General features: G+C 43.2%; 1 protein-coding gene across 2 annotated transcripts in view; it reads left to right on the top strand.

Moving 5' to 3' along the window:
- The window catches only part of KHDRBS2 (KH RNA binding domain containing, signal transduction associated 2), an 852,627-nt gene that overhangs the window by 817,502 nt on the left and 15,846 nt on the right, over positions 1–19,279 (top strand). For both annotated transcript variants that reach the window (XM_030198996.1, XM_030198995.1), the window contains one exon: positions 9,333–9,391. In XM_030198996.1, coding sequence (XP_030054856.1) covers positions 9,333–9,391 — 59 coding nt within the window. The remainder of the gene's footprint in view (positions 1–9,332; positions 9,392–19,279) is intronic.

Below are 19,279 nucleotides of genomic sequence, written 5' to 3'. Positions count from 1 at the left end.
TTGGCACCAACAAGTTTGAACCCTCTTATATAAAGTTAAAATCTGCTTTTTAAAAAAAACATCTCTTACATGATGGTGAACTTAGGGTCCTTTTTACTAAGCTGCAGTAAAAAGGGGCCTGCACTAGCATCAGCCCCTGTATTTGATGAGTGCTGAGTTCCCCTTTTACTGCCGTGGGTAAAAGGCTGTCTTTTTTTTTTTAGGAAAAGAAATGGCCATGCGGTAAGTGAAATACTTCCGTGCAGCCATTTCGGGTAGGAGCCCTTACCGTCACCCATTAACCGGACAGCGGTTAAGTTCTGGCACTACAAAAATGGATCATATTTTTATAGCACCGGAAATGGCATGCGTTAGGGATGGGAGCTACCGATGGGCTCCTGCGGTAGCCTGGTGATAGTTCCATATTGGCACATGGTAAGCCTGTGGTGGGCTTAAAAAGGGCCCCTTAGAGAACATTGGAATTGTTTCTTTGATGTTGAAAAAGGTTTTTGATAAGGTGGAATGGCCTTTTCTTTTTATAGCTTTAGAAAAATTTGGACAGCTAATGTTTGTGCCTTGGAGGTTTTGCATTGCATAGAGACATCTGACAGGGTGGGGGTGCCCACTTTGACTCCTGCTTTTTACATTGCTTTTGGAATCCTTGGACATAGCAGTGAGTAATCATACTTATTGGGGTCCCCATTAATAGATTTCCCCAGGTTATTTATATTCTGCTGGCACTTTATTATTTCTCAGTCGTTGGCAAGCATTGCACTGTTCTCTCTAAGCTGAGTGGGAGTCCTCCAACTGCATTGCTGCCAATAGAAAGTGGTGCTTCAATATTGTGTTTTCATTGCTAGGGACAGGCAGGTTTCCTGGAGTCCTGCAGAGCTCAGTATTGAAAATGTGATAGTGAAACAACACCCTCCACTTGCAGGACTGTAGGCAGAGGACGTCTGCTCAGCTCAGAGGGAACAGTGAAGCATTAATGTCTGGATATTCCATCAATTATAACAAATCAGCAACTATGCCATGTGGATAGTTGAACTATGAGCTCATAACCCTTACTCCAACTTCATAAAGACTCCAAATCTAAATATTTAGAAATTATAATTGCCTAGGATTTAGCATAATTGTATATATTACATTATGAGCATTTGTGGTTCGAAAATGACCAAGTTTGGCACTGGACTTTTGGCCGTTTTTTGCAAAACATCCAAAATCGGATTTGGATGTTGTATCGGAAATGCCCCTCCGTGTCTCTCATTGTGGATCAGAGGAGTCCCAGACCATTGGAAATGATGTTGTAACCCTTTCTCTTCTGGAATTTCATTTGATCATGGCTTAACATTCTTGTAAATACTTTATAGAAACTACTACAATCTGCAATCATGTCTGAATGTGTTCAATCAGCTGAATCTAATTATCAATTAAATTTGGTCAATTGGTTGATTAACTAAGGGGGCAGTTACTTTTTCAGAGATCTCAAAGGCAGAGGAGGGGATCCAGGAAGCCATGTGCAAGAAGGCAGTTGAGGCCCAAGCCATGAATTCCTTGGGGGAAGACCCCAATGGGATGTTAACGGCTGACCCGAAACTATCCCCGCTGGTGAGCATGCAGATCTGTTCAGGGTCCGGAGACTTGAACCTGCCAGAAAACCTGGATTTGGAATGGGGAAGTGATGGAGCTGGAGGATCCGATACCACTAATCCCCAGATGTTATCCCCTATGACTGCTGTGGGTGAGCCTCCCCAGGGAAACCTGGGTAGAAAGCCCGGAAGTGTGCTGATCATCCGAGGAAAAGGACTGAACACTTTGTGGAAAGTACCAAAAGACTTAGAAATGGGCCTTCCCAAACCCACCACCATGTTGGACTACCTGTGTTTGCCTACAGGGGAATTGGACTTGAATATCCTCAAGGTCTCAGAGACTGAGAAGGTAGTAAGGAGCCCAGAGGTGGATTGTCTGCTTAGGAACCTCAGCATCAGCACAGTTTTGGTTGGAGGGTATATATCTGCTATCCTAAAATCAGAGGAGGCAGGAGGCCACTGGTTAGGAGAGCCAGTACCACAGAAACTACTGATGGAGCTCTGGCTTGACCAATGGGGAATAACCAGAGTGAAGCTTCCCAGAGTAAGCACAATGGATTTGCACTTAAGTAGAGCGGTTTGGAATACATGGGGGTCAAAATACCCCTTTACGCCTTTGCCAGTGATGCATGTGGTAGATGCACAGAGGGAGGTGTGGATATGGGAGACCATTTTTCTGCAAATGAGGCCTAACTGGAGTCCTCTGGATGAACCAGAGGACCCCGCATCCGCCACTATTTTGATACCCAATATGAGAATTGGACTACTGGGTAATCCATTTATAAGCATTGTGTAGAGATTCTGGACTCCCATCATCAAGCCCAATGCCATAGTGTGACCAGACTGTTACCTGGAGGAGTCATGGTTAGGAAACCAGACTGTGCTTGGTATGGGTAAAGAGAACTGGACTGATAGCTCTCTAATTCAGTTCTAATTATTGAAAGGTTGAGGAATAAAGAGAATGAAAATTTAACTTGGGTTAGACACAGGTCCATGTTTGAGCTGTTGGAAAATAATGTTACAGATTAGGGTGGTATGATGAACAAGAATGAAATGCTGTTAAATTGAAATCACAAAAATGTGTTTAGAGATATAAAGCAGAGATACAACTAAAAGTATGGTGTTAAGGTACACAGAATTAATAAATAGTTTTGAGTTATTGTTGAAATAAGTGTTCTCACCTGTATGTGGAGATTTGATGGGAAATAGTTGACTGTGTGTGATGGGAGTATAGGAGTATGGCTGAGCAGGCTGCCACTCTTGGTAGGCCCAGAATGCCCTGACTCATGCTGCTGGGGGAAAAGAGAGAAAAGTAAATAAATTTGCTGTTATGGGATAAATTTTGGGTAAGTATGGTGAATATTTAATAGGGGTGATATGTAAAGAAAATGAACATGAGGTTCAAGTGTGCGGGGAAAAAAAGGCAAAAAAGAATGTTGTATGTTGTTGAAATAAAATGTTGTGTGGGGTTGCTGTTGATCCAATTTAAGGGAGAACAAAACCTAGGGTAATCCCTTGAGGACAAGGAATTGGTTACCCGAGCGGAGAGTGTAATCCCTTGTTAGGTTGGGGATTACTGAGAGAGTAAGGGCTTCTTTTACAAAAGCCACACTAGCAATTCCCATGTGGCAAATGAGAGGAAACCCATAGGAATTGAATGGGCTTCCTCTCATTTGCCGCACCGAGAATCAGTAGCACAACTTTGTAAAAGAGACCCTAAGTTCCCTAGAAAGTCACTGAGGGGAGTGACTGGGAGGTTCCTGGGTGTAGGGGAGGACCCAGCCCAAGGAATGGTTCTGGGAATAAGTTGCATAAAGAAACTGTTCTGAGTTTAGTGAGTGATAGGTTGGGAGGGGTTAGGAATCAATAAAAGTAATTGCATGTCAAAGCACATGGTCTTTTGGTTGTCTGAAAGTCTGTTGCTAATAGATCTGGAGGAGGAGAGGAGAATCCTGAGCAGAAGTTTATCACTGGCTATATAGGAAGGTTGTGGTTCTTGAAAGTGGCAACCGGTAGATTGTTTGCCCTACAGGTGGACAGAAGAGAGACCCAGCACAGGAGCAGGAGATTGAAGCTAGGGAGAAGTCAGTTCCAAGACCAGGGTGGATCCAGAGACGTGTCACTAGTGGCAGAGGGTCAGACCAGGGCAGGGTCTGAACCTGCAGAGATTATAAGGAGGAGAAACAGCCAGTAGGAATAACACTGCTCTGCAGGATAGGCATGGACAGGAGACTTTTAAATACTTGTACATACTTTTCATTTAAAGAGAACCATGTAAATATGCACAGTGATATTTAAGATCTAGTCAGGAGCAACTCCTTTGTATATGATGGGTTTAGTAACTTTCCTTCATAGATCTCCGATGCAAAATCAATTCCTTTTACAATCTCCTAGTGTTACTACTTTGAAATTGATTAGACATTTTCCTGCATTACTTTCTTACCAGATGGCTTCTTTTTGGAATTCACTTCCTCTAGTATTACGATGCATCATTTAGAAATAATTTGGAAATATTTTTGTTTCCATGAGCCATGTCTTAATTGTTTTATTCTCTGGATCTCTATTTTAATTGTTTGTATTTTATTTAATATTGTCATTCCCAGAAAATTGAATCTTGTTCTCTTAGTTTTGTAACCCGCCTTGAACTGTTAGGGTTTATGGCAGGCCATAAGACATGTTAATAACATAACTTCAGACAGGCCAGGCTATTTGCCCTGGTTACATCCCCTAACTCTATCCAATGTCACCAGCAGAATTTCCCATGGGTTAGCACTGTGTCCCTTATGTTTGTTTGCATGAGAAACTCTGCTATTGGAGCCTGGCAAACAAAGATAACTGTACCTCAAAAATACAGCCCATGAACATATTGTTAGATGCCAAATTTCTCTGGATTCAACATTAATGATGTACTTTGCCTAGGACAGAGAAATACCTGTATATAATATGTAAACCACTTTGATTGTACCCAGAACAAAAGCATATCAAATGTATAATCCACCTATTGAATAGCAGCATTTCATTAATGTAAAACTTTATATTTATTTATTAGGATTTATTTATTGCTTTTTTGAAAGAATTCACTCAAGGCGGTGTGTAGTAAGAATAAATCAAACATAAGCATAGACAATTAAAGCAGTAAAAACATTCAAATAACAGTACAAAGTATGGCATAGAGGGACATAATCAAACACGAATGCCCATCTCCATGGGCGTCTATCTCTGAGAATGGGTATGTGAAGGGGCAGGACAAACCGTATTTTCGAAAAAAATGGGTGTCCATCTTTGTTCCGATAATACGGTTTGTGCCAGACAAATGCATCTGATTTGGGCGGATTTGAGCTGGGCAGTATTGTTTTTCAGCGATAATGGAAACCAAAGGCGCCCAGCTCAAAAATGAACAAATCCAAGCATTGGGTCATGGGAGGGGCCAGGATTTGTAGTGCACTGGTCCCCCTCACATGCCAGGACACCAACCGGGCACCCTAGGGGGCACTTGTAACAATTAAAAAAAAGTTAACTACCTCTGAAGTCCATAGCTCCCTTCCCTTGGGTGCTGTGCCCCCCAAATCCCCCCAAAAACCCACTGTCCACAACTATACACCATTACCATAGCACTTAGGGCTGAAGGGGGGCACCTACATATGGATACAGTGAGGTTTGGGGGTGGTTTGGAGGGCTCCCATTTACCAGCACAAGTGTAACAGGTAGGGGGGGAAGGGCCTGGGTCCACCTGGCTGAAGTCCACTGCACCCACTGACAACTGCTCCAGGGACCAGCATACTGCTGTCATGGAGCTGGGTATGACATTTGAGGCTGGCATACAGGCTGGAAAAAAGGTTTTTAAAGTTTTTTTTGGGTGGGAGGGGGTTAGTGACCACTGGGGGAGTCAGGGGAGGTGATCCCCAAGTCCCTCCGGTGGTCATCTGGTCATTTAGGGCACTTTTTTGGGACTTGTTTGTGACAAAAAAGGGTCCACAAAAAGTGACCCAACTTCTCGCTAAAAATGCCTTTCTTTTTTCGATTATCAGTCGAGGACGCCCATCTCTCCTCGGCCGATAACCACGCCCCAGTCCCGCCTTCACCACGACTCTGACATGCCCCATCAACTTTGTCCGTTTCCACGACAGATTGCAGTTGAAGACGCCCAAAATAAGCTTTCGATTATATCGATTTGGGCGCCCATGGGAGAAAGACGCCCATCTCCTGATTTGAGTCAAAATATGGGCGTCTTTCTCTTTCGAAAATAAGACGGATAGTACACTACTTACAATGTCAACACAATATGTAATAGAACATTTTAATAGACAGCAGAGGATATAAGCAAAGATGGAACATATAGGGGCCCTTCTACTAAGCCTCGTAAGTGCCTATGCGTGCCCAACACATGCCAATTTGAAACTACCACCCAGCTACTGCTTGGCCCGGGTGGTAATATCATTTTTTATGCGTGTCCACTACGTGCAGCAGAAAATTTCTGGTACGTGGCGCTAACCAGGTGATAATAGGCATTGTACGCATTCTAATGATTACTGCCCAGTTAATGCGTGAGACCTTACCGCTGTCAATAGGTGACGATAAGGTCTCAGGCCCAAAATGGACACACGCCTATTTTCATTTTGCCAAATATCCACTTTCGGCCAAAAAAAGGGTCTTTTTTGCAGGTGCACTGAAAAATGAACCTGCATGCGTCCAATACATGCATCTACACACACCTTAGTAAAAGGACCCCATAGATAGGTAAGAGAGTAACAGGAGTTAGAAAATAAGATGACTAATTTAAAGAAAGTTGCACGTGAGGTCAGAGAGGTGATTAAATGTTGTCTCAGCTAGGGTAGGAGTGGATAAACAGTAATAAGCTTTCATGTGTAAAGTGCTATTCATGAAAGTTTACTACTTGTGAAAGAGTCCTTTGTGAAGATTGTTCACAAAAGCAGTGGTTGCATGATTTTAAAAAATACACACACGCACACAAAAACACCAATACTTGTGCTTGTTTCAGAGCATTCTGTAGATTTTTTTTCTCTCCTGCCCCTATTGAGCAATAACTTTGCACATAGGAGATAGCTCTGTGGATGCTGTGGGTGCTTGAGCATCCCCAATATTGAATAAATTCCTTGATTTCTTGATTTCTTACACTTTAAGTTCATGCTGACCTCCTTCCAATCTGCTCTTTTACATGCCAAACAGGATTATTATATCCAACTGACCAACTCTCTTGGCTCTAATCCTCGACTTCTCTTCACCACATTGAACTCTCTCCTCAAGGTGCCCCCTCCCCCAACTCCCCCTTCATTATCTCCTCAGACCCTTGCTGAATTCTTTCACAACAAGGTTCAAAAGATAAACCTTGCTTTCTCTACCTCACCACCTCTCCCTCCACTAGTCCGTTCCCCTCTCTTTCCTTCCCCTCATTCCCTTTCCTCCTTTCCTGAAGTTACTATTGAGGAAACTACACTTTTTCCTTTCTTCCTTTCTTCCTTTGATCCCATTCCCACCCACCTTCTTAATGCCATCTCTCCTGCTCTTATTCCTTTTATCTGTCACATTCTCAACCTCTCACTTTCCACTGCGACTGTCCCTGCTGCCTTTAAACATGCTGTGGTCACACCTCTCCTTAAGAAGCCTTCACTCGACCCTACTTGTCCCTCTAATTACCGACCCATCTCCCTCCTTCCTTTTCTCTCCAAATTACTTGAGCGTGCTGTTCACCGCTGCTGCCTTGATTTTCTTTCCTCACATGCTATTCTTGACCCACTACAATCTGGTTTTCGCCCTCTCCATTCAACCGAAACTGCGCTTACTAAAGTCTCCAATGACCTATTACTGGCTAAATTCAGAGGTCAATATTCCATCCTCATTCTTCTTGATCTTTCCGCTGCTTTTGACACTGTCGATCACAGCATACTTCTCGATGCCCTGTCCTCACTTGGATTCCAGGGCTCTGTCCTTTTCTGGTTCTCTTCCTACCTCTCCCTCCGCACCTTTAGTGTTCACTCTGGTGGATCCTCTTCTACTTCTATCCCTCTGCCTGTCGGCGTACCTCAGGGTTCTGTTCTTGGTCCCCTCCTCTTTTCTATCTACACTTCATCCCTTGGTTCATTAATCTCATCCCATGGCTTTTCCTACCATCTCTATGCTGATGACTCCCAAATCTACCTTTCTACCCCTGATATCTCACCTTGCATCCAAACCAAAGTTTCAGCGTGCTTGTCTGACATTGCTGTCTGGATGTCTCAACGCCACCTGAAATTAAATATGACCAAAACCGAGCTTCTCATTTCCCCCCCCAAACCCCCCCCCCCCCCCCCCCCCGTTTTCTATTTCTGTTGATGGCTCTCTCATTCTCCCTGTCTCCTCAGCTCAAAACTTTGGGGTCATCTTTGACTCTTCTCTCTCCTTCTCTGCTCATATCCAGCAAATTGCCAAGACCTGTCGTTTCTTTCTTTACAACATCCGTAAAATCCGCCCCTTTCTTTCCGAGCACTCTACCAAAACCCTCATCCACACCCTTGTCACCTCTCGTTTAGACTACTGCAATCTGCTTCTTGCTGGCCTCCCACTTAGTCACCTCTCCCCTCTCGAGTCGGTTCAAAACTCTGCTGCCCGTCTCATCTTCCGCCAGGGTCGCTTTATTCATACTACCCCTCTCCTCAAGACCCTTTACTGGCTCCCTATCCATTTTCGCATCCTGTTCAAACTTCTTCTACTAACCTATAAATGTACTCACTCTGCTGCTCCCCAGTATCTCTCCACACTCGTCCATCCCTACACCCCTTCCCATGCACTCCGCTCCATGGATAAATCCTTCTTATCTGTTCCCTTCTCCACTACTGCCAACTCCAGACTTCACGCATTTTGTCTCGCTGCACCCTACGCCTGGAATAAACTTCCTGAGCCCCTACGTCTTGCCCCATCCTTGGCCACCTTTAAATCTAGACTGAAAGCCCACCTCTTTAACATTGCTTTTGACTCGTAACCACTTGTAACCACTCGCTTCCACCTACCCTCCTCTCTTGCTTCCCGTTCACATTAATTGATTTGATTTGCTTACTTTATTTATTTTTTGTCTATTAGATTGTAAGCTCTTTGAGCATGGACTGTCTTTCTTCTATGTTTGTGCAGCGCTGCGTATGCTTTGTAGCGCTATAGAAATGCTAAATAGTAGTAGTAGTAGTAGTAGTAGTTGATTATATCCAGGGAGAAGTAATTTCCATTGAGTTTTGCACCTCCAATAATTTTGAAAATTTGGCTCCTTTGCAGTTTAGAACATCAACCTCATTGTCTTCTCCCAGCTCTTCTTTGGTTAGTATGTACTACTTTCGTTGATTTACATTGGATCTGTGCTCTCATTCTTTCAGTAGAATTTTATTAAAACAAAACATTTAGGGCCCTGTTTACTAAGGTGTGTTAGTGTTTTTAGCGCGCCTACACTTAGTGCGTATGCTATTCATGTAGGCGCCTACAGGGATATTGTAGGCACGTACATGGTTAACACGCGTTAAAAAATGTTAACATGCCTATAACACTGCTTAGTAACCAGGGTCCTTAGAATGAGAGATCTGAATTGAATCGTGCAATCATCATGAAGGAATTTGGTTCTTATTAGCATATTTATGCATTAGGGTTAAGATACTCAAAACTATAGCATAATCTGTAGTAAGAAAGATTACAGTCTTGTAATAGATGTAAAAAGCATTTTGATTTGTTAGACTATGAACTTCATCTGATTTCAATAACACTAATTGCCATCTGAATCTATTGCAGTATACCTGAGTATTATGACTATGGTCACGGAACAAGTGAAGATGCTTATAACAGCTATGGTAAGCCCTGCTCCATTTCTATTAAAACTATGAAATCTGAAAAAAGTGCCTGTTGAGAAGGCAATAATAATAATAATAATAATAATTTAATGAGGGTAAATATGTGTATTCTTATATAAAAATGTTGTTTGAAGATTGTCCCCTTGACTAGAACTAAAAGTGCATATGCTGAATGACAATACACATATTTTTAGCCATGCATAAGTGGGCAGAGAGGAGGTAGGACTGGAGTCTTTGCAGGAAATTGTGCATGGAAATTTCACTATTAAAACTCCATGTGTATTTTCAGATATGACTTTGAATATATTTCAGTACAGGAACAATGTATATGAGTATTTTACCCAAGATGAGAGCAGCAGTCGCCATTTTCAAGGTGAAATACTTGGTGGAGTTTGATATTGCCCACTGACAAAATATCTGCCAATTTGATTTTATTTTTATAAAGTTGCAAGTTAGGTAGTTTAGATGATATTTTATTTAATGAGCTCAAGCCAGAAACTGGGCAGATCAGTTTGGATCACAGTGATTATGGTTGTAGATCAATTTTAAGAGCAGTCATGGGTGAACTAGAGTATAATTCAAAGGTGTCATCTGTTTTTCTTATTAAAGTGACATGACTTTTTATACATATAGCTCTGATCACTCCACACAAGTTAAAATTAATCAAATACACATTGATGGAGACAGACAGTTACTGATGATCTCCTTCAATATTTAACCACAAAAGAGAGCTGGTATTTTAGCCCCTGCTATTTCAGGACTCAAACAAAGTACATACGTATTGCCAAACTGGGACAGACCAAAGGTCCATCAAGTCCAGCATCCTGTTTCCAACAGTGGCAAATCCAGGTCACAAATACCTGCCACGATCCCAAAAAAGTACAAAAAAACATTTTATACTGCTTATCCCAGAAATAAGCAGTGGATTTTCCCCAAGTCCAATTTAATAATGGTCTACGGACTTTTCCTTTAGGAAGCTGTCCGAACCTTTATTTAACTCTGCTAAGCTAACCACTTTTACCACATTTTCTGGCAATGAATTCCAGAGTTGAATTACACGTTGAGTGAAGACAAATTTTCTTGATTCGTTTTAAATGTACTACTTTGTAGCTTCATCGCATGCCCCCTAGTCCTAGTATTTTTGGAAAGCGTAAACAGATGCTTCACGTCTATCCATTCAACTTCACTCATTATTTTATAGACCTCTATCATATCACCCCTCAGCCGCCTTTTCTCCAAGCTGATGAGCCCTAGCTGCTTTAGCCTTTCCTCATAGGGAAGTCATCCCACCCCCTTTATCATTTTCGTCGCCCTTCTCTGCACCTTTTCTAATTCCACTATATCTTTTTTGAGATGCGGCAACCAGAATTGAACACAATATTCGAGGTGCGGTCGCACCATTGAGCAATACAAAGGCATTATAACATCCTCATTTTTGTTTTCCATTCCTTTCCTAATAATACCTAACATTCTATTTGCTTTCTTAGCCGCAGCAGCACACTGAGCAGAAGATTTCAACGTATTATCAATGATGACACCTAGAACCCTTTCTTGGTCAGTGACTCCTAACGTGGAACCTTGCATGACGTAGTTATAATTTGGGTTCCTCTTTCCCACATGCATCACTTTGCACTTACTCACATTAAATGTCATCTGCCATTTAGACGCCCAGTCTCCCAGTCTCGTAAGGCCCGCTTGTAATTTTTCACAATCTTCCCACGATTTAACGACTTTGAATAACTTTCCAGCTTATAATCGAACGAGAAAAACGCCCAAGTTCCGACCTAAATCGGGAGATGGACGTTTATCTCACAAAAACGAATAAAGCGGTATAATCGAAAGCCGATTTTTGGGCGTTTTCAACTGCACTCCGTCGCGGATGCGGACAAAGTTTATGGGGGCGTGTCAGAGGTGTGGCGAAGGCGGAACTGGGGCGTGGTTATCTGCCGAACAAAGATGGGCGCATTTCAGCGATAATGGGAAGAAAGTATGCGTTTTTAGCTAGAATTTAGGACACTTTTCCTGGACCCTGTTTTTTCACGAATAAGGCCCCAAAAAGTGCCCTAAATGACCAGATGACCACTGGAGGGAATCGGGGATGACCTCCCCTGACTCCCCCAGTGGTACCTAACCCCCTCCCACCACAAAAAAATGATGTTTCACACATTTTTATTTTCACCCTCAAATGTCATACCCAGCTCCCTGGCAGCAGTATGCAGGTCACTGGAGGAGTTGTTAGGGGGTGCAGTGGACTTCAGGCAGGTGGACCCAGGCCCATCCCCCCCTACCTGTTACAATTGTGCTGCTTAATGCTTATTAGTCGTCCAACCCCCCCCAAACCCACTGTACCCACATGTAGGTGCCCCCCTTCACCCCTTAGGGCTATAGTAATGGTGTAGACTTGTGGGCAGTGGGTTTTGAGGGGGATTTGGGGGGCTCAACACACAAGGGAAGGGTGCTATGCACCTGGGAGCTCTTTGACCTTTTTTTTTGTTTTTGTAAAAGTGCCCCCTAGGGTGCCCGGTTGATGTCCTGGCATGTGAGGGGGACCAGTGCACTACGAATCCTGGCCCCTCCCACGAATAAATGTCTTGGATTTATTCGTTTTTGAGCTGGGCGCTTTCATTTTCTATTATCGCTGAAAAACAAAAACGCCCAGCTCACACATTGTTGAATAAAACATGAGCGTCTATTTTTTTCGAAAATACGGTTCGGTCCGCCCCTTCACTGACCCGTTCTCGGAGATAAACGCCCATGGAGATAGGCGTTTTCGTTCAGTTATGCCCCTCCTTGTGTCGTCAGCAAATTTAATTACCTCACTAGTTACTCCCATCTCTAGGTCATTTATAAATATGTTAAAAAGCAGTGGTCCCAGCACAGACCCCTGGGGAACTCCACTAATGACCCTTCTCCACTGAGAATACTGACCATTTAACCCTACTCTCTGTTTTCTATCTTTTAACCTGTTTTTAATCCACAATAGGACACTACCTCCTATCCCATGACTCTCCAATTTCCTCTGGAGTCTTTCATGAGGTACATTGTCAAATGCTTTCTGAAAATCCAAATACACAATATCAACTGGCTCACCTTTATCCACATGTTTGTTCACCACTTCAAAGAAATGTAATAGATTGGTGAGGCACGATTTCCCTTCACTTAATCCATGTTTGCTTTGTCTCATTAATCCATGCTTTTGAATATGCTCTGTAATTTTGTTCTTTATAATAGTCTTTACCATTTTGCCCGGCACCGACATCAGACTTACCGGTCTATAATTTCACGGATCTCCTCTGGAACCTTTTTAAAAAATGCGTTACATTGGCCACCCTCCAATCTTCCGATACCACGCTCGATTTTAAGGATAATTTACACATTACTAACAATAGCTTCACAAGTTCCTTTTTCAGTTATCAGTACTCTAGGATGAATACCATACGGTCCAGGAGATTTGCTACTCTTCAATTTGTAGAACTGCCCCATTACATCCTCCAGGTTTATAGAGAATTCATTCAGTTTCTCTGACTCGTAAACTTCGAATATCACTTCTGGCACCGGTATGTCTCCTAAATCTTCCTCGGTGAAGACCGAAGCAAAGAATTCATTTAATCTCTCCTCTATGGCTTTGTCTTCCCTGATCTCCCCTTTTACCCCTCGGTCATCTAGCGGTCCAACCGATTCTTTTGCAAGCTTCCTTAAAAAAATATTTACTATGTGTTTTTGCCTCCAACGCAATCTTTTTTTCGAAGTCCCTCTTAGCTTTCCTTATCAGCACTCTGCATATGACTTGACATTCCTTATGCTGTTTATTATTTTTTTTCAGTCAGTTCCTTCTTCCATTTTCTTAAGGATTTTCTTTTAGCTCTGATAGCTTCCTTCACCTCACTTTTTAACCATGCTGAATGTTGTTTGGTCTTCTGTCCTCCTTTTTTAATACGCGGAATATATTTGGCCTGGGCTTCCAGGATGGTGTTTTTGTACAGCATCCATGCCAGATATAAATTTTTGACCCTCACAGCCAGTCCTCTAATTTTTCTTTCACTGTTCTTCTCATTTTATCATAGTCTCCTTTTTTTAAAGTTAAATGCTAACGTATTTGTTTTCCTATGTATACTTACTTCAAAGCTAATATCAATGATCACTGTTATGAAGCGACCCCAGCACCATTACCTCCTGCACCAGATCATGGGCTCCACTAAGGACTAGGTCTAGAATTTTTCTTTCTCTCATTGGCTCCTGTACCAGCTGCTCCATAAAGCAGTCCTTGACTTCGTCAAGGAATTTTATTTCCCTAGCATGCCCTGATGTTATATTTTACCCAGTCCTTGATTTCATCAAGGAATTTTATCTCCCTAGCATGCCCTGATGTTATATTTACCCAGTCAAAATCGGGGTAATTGAAATCACCCATTATTATTGTGTTGCCCGGTTTGTTTGCGTCACTAATTTCCTTTAACATTTCTGCATCCTTCTGTTCATCTTGGCCAGGTGGACAGTAGTACACTCCTATCTCTATCCTTTTCCCCTTTACACATGGAATTTCAATCCATTGTTTCCTGCAGAATTTTCAAACTATTTGATCAAGGTTTTCCTTAATATACAATGCTACCCCTCCACCAATTCGATCCACCCTATCACTATGATATAATTTGTAGCCCGGTATGACAGGGTCAAACTGGTTATCCTCCTTCCACCAGGTCTCAGAGATGCCTATTATATCTATTTTTTTTTTTATTTAGTGCAATATATTCTAACGCTTCCATCTTATTTCTTAGGCTCCTAACATTCACATATAGACATTTCAAACTATATTTGTTGTTCCTATTTACATCATGCTCAGTACTTGACAGTATTAATTTGCAATCTTTTGTCTGATTTTCATTTTTATTTAAGGACACCTGATCTACTATGATCTCTTTTGCAACCTCACTATCAGGATACCCTATCTTCCTTGTTTTGGTGATATCTTTGAAAGATACCTTATCCCAAACCATGCGCTTTTGAGTGACTGTCGGCCTTCTCCCAGTTTCTAGTTAAAAAGTCGCTCTATCTCCTTTTTAAATGCTGATGCCAGCAGCCTGGTCCCACCCTGGTTAAGGTGGAGCCCATCCTTTCAGAATGGGCTCCCCCTTCCCCAGAATGTTGCCCAGTCCCTTTTCCCTACACAATTGTCTCATCCATGCATTGAGACTCCAGAGCTCTGCTGGTCTCTTGAGCCCTGCGTGTGGAATGGGTAGAACTTCAGAAAATGCTACCCTAGAGGTTCTGGATTTGAGCTTTCTACCTAAGAGCCTAAATTTGGCTTCCAGAACCTCTGTCCCACATTTTCCTATGTCATTGGTACCCAAATGTACCAAGACAGCTTACTTCTCCCAAGAAACTCTCTAAAATCCTATCTAGGTGACGTGTGAGATCCGCCACCATCGTACCAGGCAGGCAAGTCACCAGGCAATCCTCATGTCCACCAACAACCCAGCTATCTATATGCCTAATGATCGAATCACCAACTACAACAGCTGTCCTAACCCTTCCCTCCTGGGCAGCACTTGGAGAAATATCCTTGGTGCGAAAGGATAGTACATCCCCTGGTGGGCAGATCCTGGCTACAGGAGTACTTCTTACTTCACCAGGGTGATGCTCTCCTGGAGACCTCTCTCCTCCATGGCAGCACAGGGGCTGCCAGCCTAGAGGTGGGACTTCTCTACAGCATCCCTGTAGGTCTCCTCTATGTACCTCTCTGTCTCCCTCAGTTCCACCAAGTCTGCTACTCTAGCCTCAGGAGAATGGACACGTTCTCTGAGAGCTAGGAGCACTTTGCATCGGGCACACACATATAACCGCTCACCAACTGGGAAATAATCATACATGTGATACTCAATGCAAAAGACTGGATAGCACCCCTCTCGCTGCTGGACTGCTGACTCCATCTTAGTATTTTTGAGTTTTTCAATAATTTAAAACTTGCTAAAGTATTTATTTATTTATAACATTTGTAGCCCACATTTCCCCAACTATTTGCAGGCTCAATGTGGCTTACTTAGTTCCGTAAGTGATGATTACCAGTTCTGAATAGGAGAAATACATAGTTGAGGATATTAGCCTAATATGAAAAAATGTCTTTTAATTTATGTGGTATTTTGTGTGATTTATTTAGTGTTTCCTTCTTAGATGGTAATGAAATGTATTTAAAACTCTGTAAGAGCACTCCTTACTTGTTATCCTAATTACAATAACTGACTATAATTGAAGAATTGTCCTAGGGGTGGGCAGGTGTTTGGGGAGGGTGGGTGGAAAGACTAAACTAGATCCTGCAGTGCCTGCTAGAGGCTATCTGTTAATGCTGTGGTGCAAAGTTCAAGTTTTAAAACTAAGGGGAAAAGATTATGGAGATTAGTTGATAACATTTGCTTTTTTATATTTGTATTCTGCCTATCACTAACTTAGAATTCCTCCTTTAAACCCCATTCTTTACGTTCCCAAGGCACAAAGCAAAATAGTGTTCACTTACCAGAAAATGTCCTCTTCTCTCAGAACTTCTCAGAAAGAAAGTTCAGTAGGACCTTTCTTCTTTATATAGTTTTGAATCTAAGGAGCCTTATTTAAACAGGCTAATTCAGCAACCTATGCAAATATTCTACTCCTCCACACCTTAATTAACACCTAATTGAAGTCACTGGATGTGGTACCTCTCCAGCAACCAGAGAACAGAAAATAACTGTCTTTTAGAACAAGAGGTTTTTGGCTGTTAGGTTTCTACCTCTAGAAAAGGTTTCAGTTTAAAACTATGGGAAAAGGGTTGTACACTTTGGCAACCAGTTAATAATGCTTGCTTTTCACTCTCTCTCTCTCTCTCTCTCTCTCTCTCTCTCTTTTATTCTCCCCTTATGTCACAACTGTCAGGAATGGTGTGCCCTTGTACCAAAGCCAGAGCTTTGACAGACAAATCAACCGGGCTGGCACAGGCAGGAATCAGAACAGACTGGACTAGGATAAACTAACAGACTCAACAAGGCAGGACAGAGGATTCTGGATTCTCGAACAGGCTTGGCTGGAACAGGATTCTGGATTCTCAAACAGGATTCAGGATTCTCAAACAGGCTTGGCTGGAACAGGATTCAGGATTCTCAAACAGGATTCAGGATTCTCAAACAGGCTTGGTTGGAACTGGATTCTGGAACAGGCTTGGCTTGGCTGGAACAGGATTCTAGAACAGGCTTGGCTTGACTGGGACAGGATTCTGGAATGGGCTTGGCTTGGCTAGAACAGGATTCTGGAACAGACTTGGCTGGAACAGGATTCTGGAATGGGCTCGGCTTGGCTGGATGAGGATTCTGGAACAGGACTCTGGAACGGGCTTGGCTTGGCTGAAACAGGATACTAGAACAGACTTGGCTTGGCTGGAACAGGATTCTGGAACAGACTTAGCTTGGCTGGAACAGGATTCTGAAACAGATTTGGCTTGGCTTGACTGGAACAGGATACTGAAAGGGACTTGGCTTGGCTGGAACAGGATACTGAAAGGGACCTGGCTTAGCAGGGAACTGGGACAGAACTAGCTCAAACATAGAGCAGGAGCAGAACCTGGCTCAAACACACACAGGAACAGAACTTGGCAGAAACAGAGCTCAAGAGCCAAGAAGCAAACATGGCAGGCAAAGGATTAAGCAGACTAAGGGAAGACAAACAAACAAACAAAGAAGCAATGTGCTTACCAGGACCCAGAGCTGGATAGCAGTGAAGTAATCAGGTATGATGCTGGCTTCTACAGACTCAGAATAAACAGACAAGAACCACACACACAGGAAACAGAACAGGGAATACAGAAACAGAGCTTGGCTAAACACAGAGGTTGGCTTAAACACAGAGCTTAACTATAGCAAGAGTCAAAAGCAGGGCTAGACTAAAAGCAGGAGCCAAGGGTAGAGTCAAACAGATACAGACACCAAGGGCAGGGTGTGGCTCTACAGCCAGGTTTTCAGGAAACAAGGTTCAAAAGCAAACTCACAGAATCAAAGGAAAGCATTGAAACACAAGACTCAGAGAAACACAGCACAGACCTTCAGGAGCAAAACACTCAGGAACCAAGCCAAGCAGGGATATGACCTCTACAGGTAACACAGAGGCAAATTAAGAGGCCCCTTGCAAAGGCAACGTAGGAAAGCTCCCTGGGTCCTTATAAAGGAGTAGGCTGAAGATGTCACAAGTAGGAAATTAAGCAGAAGCAGGGAGACCAAAGCGAGGCTTGGCTTCAGGGACACCAACGTGAGGCTTTGCTAATGGGAAGAACAACAACAAGAAATGAAGCAGAAGCAAGGAGACAAAAGCGAGGCTTGGCTTACAGGACAAACAACAATAGGAAAAAAGGCGGACTGGAGAGGTCACAGAGCTAGATACAGAGACAAAGTAGGTCTGAACATAAGGGCACGGCCACAACTGTGACAGTACCTCCCCCTCAAGGCTCCTGTGGACCCCACAGGAGATCTGGGCTTCCACAGGTAACTATGGTGGTAAAACCAAGGACTGGAGCACTGACCGCAGGACTGGAGTGTGAAGGCACGATTGAAGCTGGAGAAAAAAACTGCACTGGAACTGGAACCAGGACTGGAAGCATGAGCTGTGCTGGAGGCTGAAGCTGGATAAAAACTGAAGCTTGAGCTGGAAATTGGTGCTAAGCTCCAACCAGAACAGGAGCTGATAGACTGGAGTGATAGGCAGCAAACTTCCATGGGCTGTTCCTGTAACTGTAGGCCCAATTGGACTCAAAGTGGTGCTAGACCACATCCCAATGGTCTGGTTCTTTGGGCAAGGTACAGGACTTCACAATTCCCTGATACTGGAACTGGCACCAGGTCTGGAAGCAAGGGATGTGCTAGAAGCTGAAGCTATGCTTGAAACTCAAGTTGTACTGAGAACTGGAGCTGTGTTGAAACTAGAACCAGGACTGGAACTTGTGAACTGAACTGGATCAAAAATAGTAGCCAGTAGATACCATGGCCTATCCTTGTAACCGTAGACCCATTTAGAAAAATGGGGTCCTAGACCACCGCCCAATGGTCTGGTTCTTCAGGCACGGTACAGGACTTCACAATTCCTTGATACTGGAACTGGCACCAGGACTGAAAGCAAGAGATGAATTAAAGGCTGAAGCTAGGCTTGAAACTGAAGTTGTGTTGGGAACTGGAGCTGCTGAAATTGGAACCAGGAGTGGACTTGTGAACCGAACTCACTCAGGGCAGTAGCCGGCAGACTATCAATATAGCCAAAGACCCATCTGAAAAAACTGGGGTTCTGGTCCACCGCCCAATGGTCCAGTTCTTCAGAGACAGAACAGAAAACACCAGGTTGAAGATATCAGTTCATAGGGATTCTAGCTACAAAATTAGCCGTGGTTGAACATAAGCACGCTTGCTCCACGGAAGCCTCCTTCCTAACAGGAGATCTGCAGTCTCCTATTCTCTGAATGAGAATAACACTTGTCTACTTGCTGGCACTGGTATAAGGGAATGGCTAGGTCCTAGGCAAAACTAGACAAATGCAGAAGGAACACTGAAGACACAACACTATAAAGCAGGACAGGACAGAAGACAAAATGAAGGTCAAGGCAGAAACACCAACACCAGATGACTCATCGGGCTCATGGCCTTTGCAGTCTGTCACAACTGTCAGGAATGGTGAGCCCTTGAACCAAAGCCGGAGCTTTGGCAGACAAATCACCTGGGCTGGCACAGGCAGGAATCAGAACAGACTAGACTAGGATAAACTAACAGACTCAACAAGGCAGGACAGAGGATTCTGGTTTCTTAAACAGGCTTGGCTGGAACAGGATTCAGGATTCTCAAACAGGGTTCAGGATTCTCAAACAGGCTTGGCTGGAATAGGATTCAGGAT

This window comes from Microcaecilia unicolor, chromosome 3 (assembly GCF_901765095.1).
Source record: "Microcaecilia unicolor chromosome 3, aMicUni1.1, whole genome shotgun sequence".
NCBI classification, from domain to species: Eukaryota; Metazoa; Chordata; class Amphibia; order Gymnophiona; family Siphonopidae; genus Microcaecilia; species Microcaecilia unicolor.
Note: the sequence above shows the minus strand (reverse complement) of the source record. Positions and strands in the feature narration are given on the sequence as shown.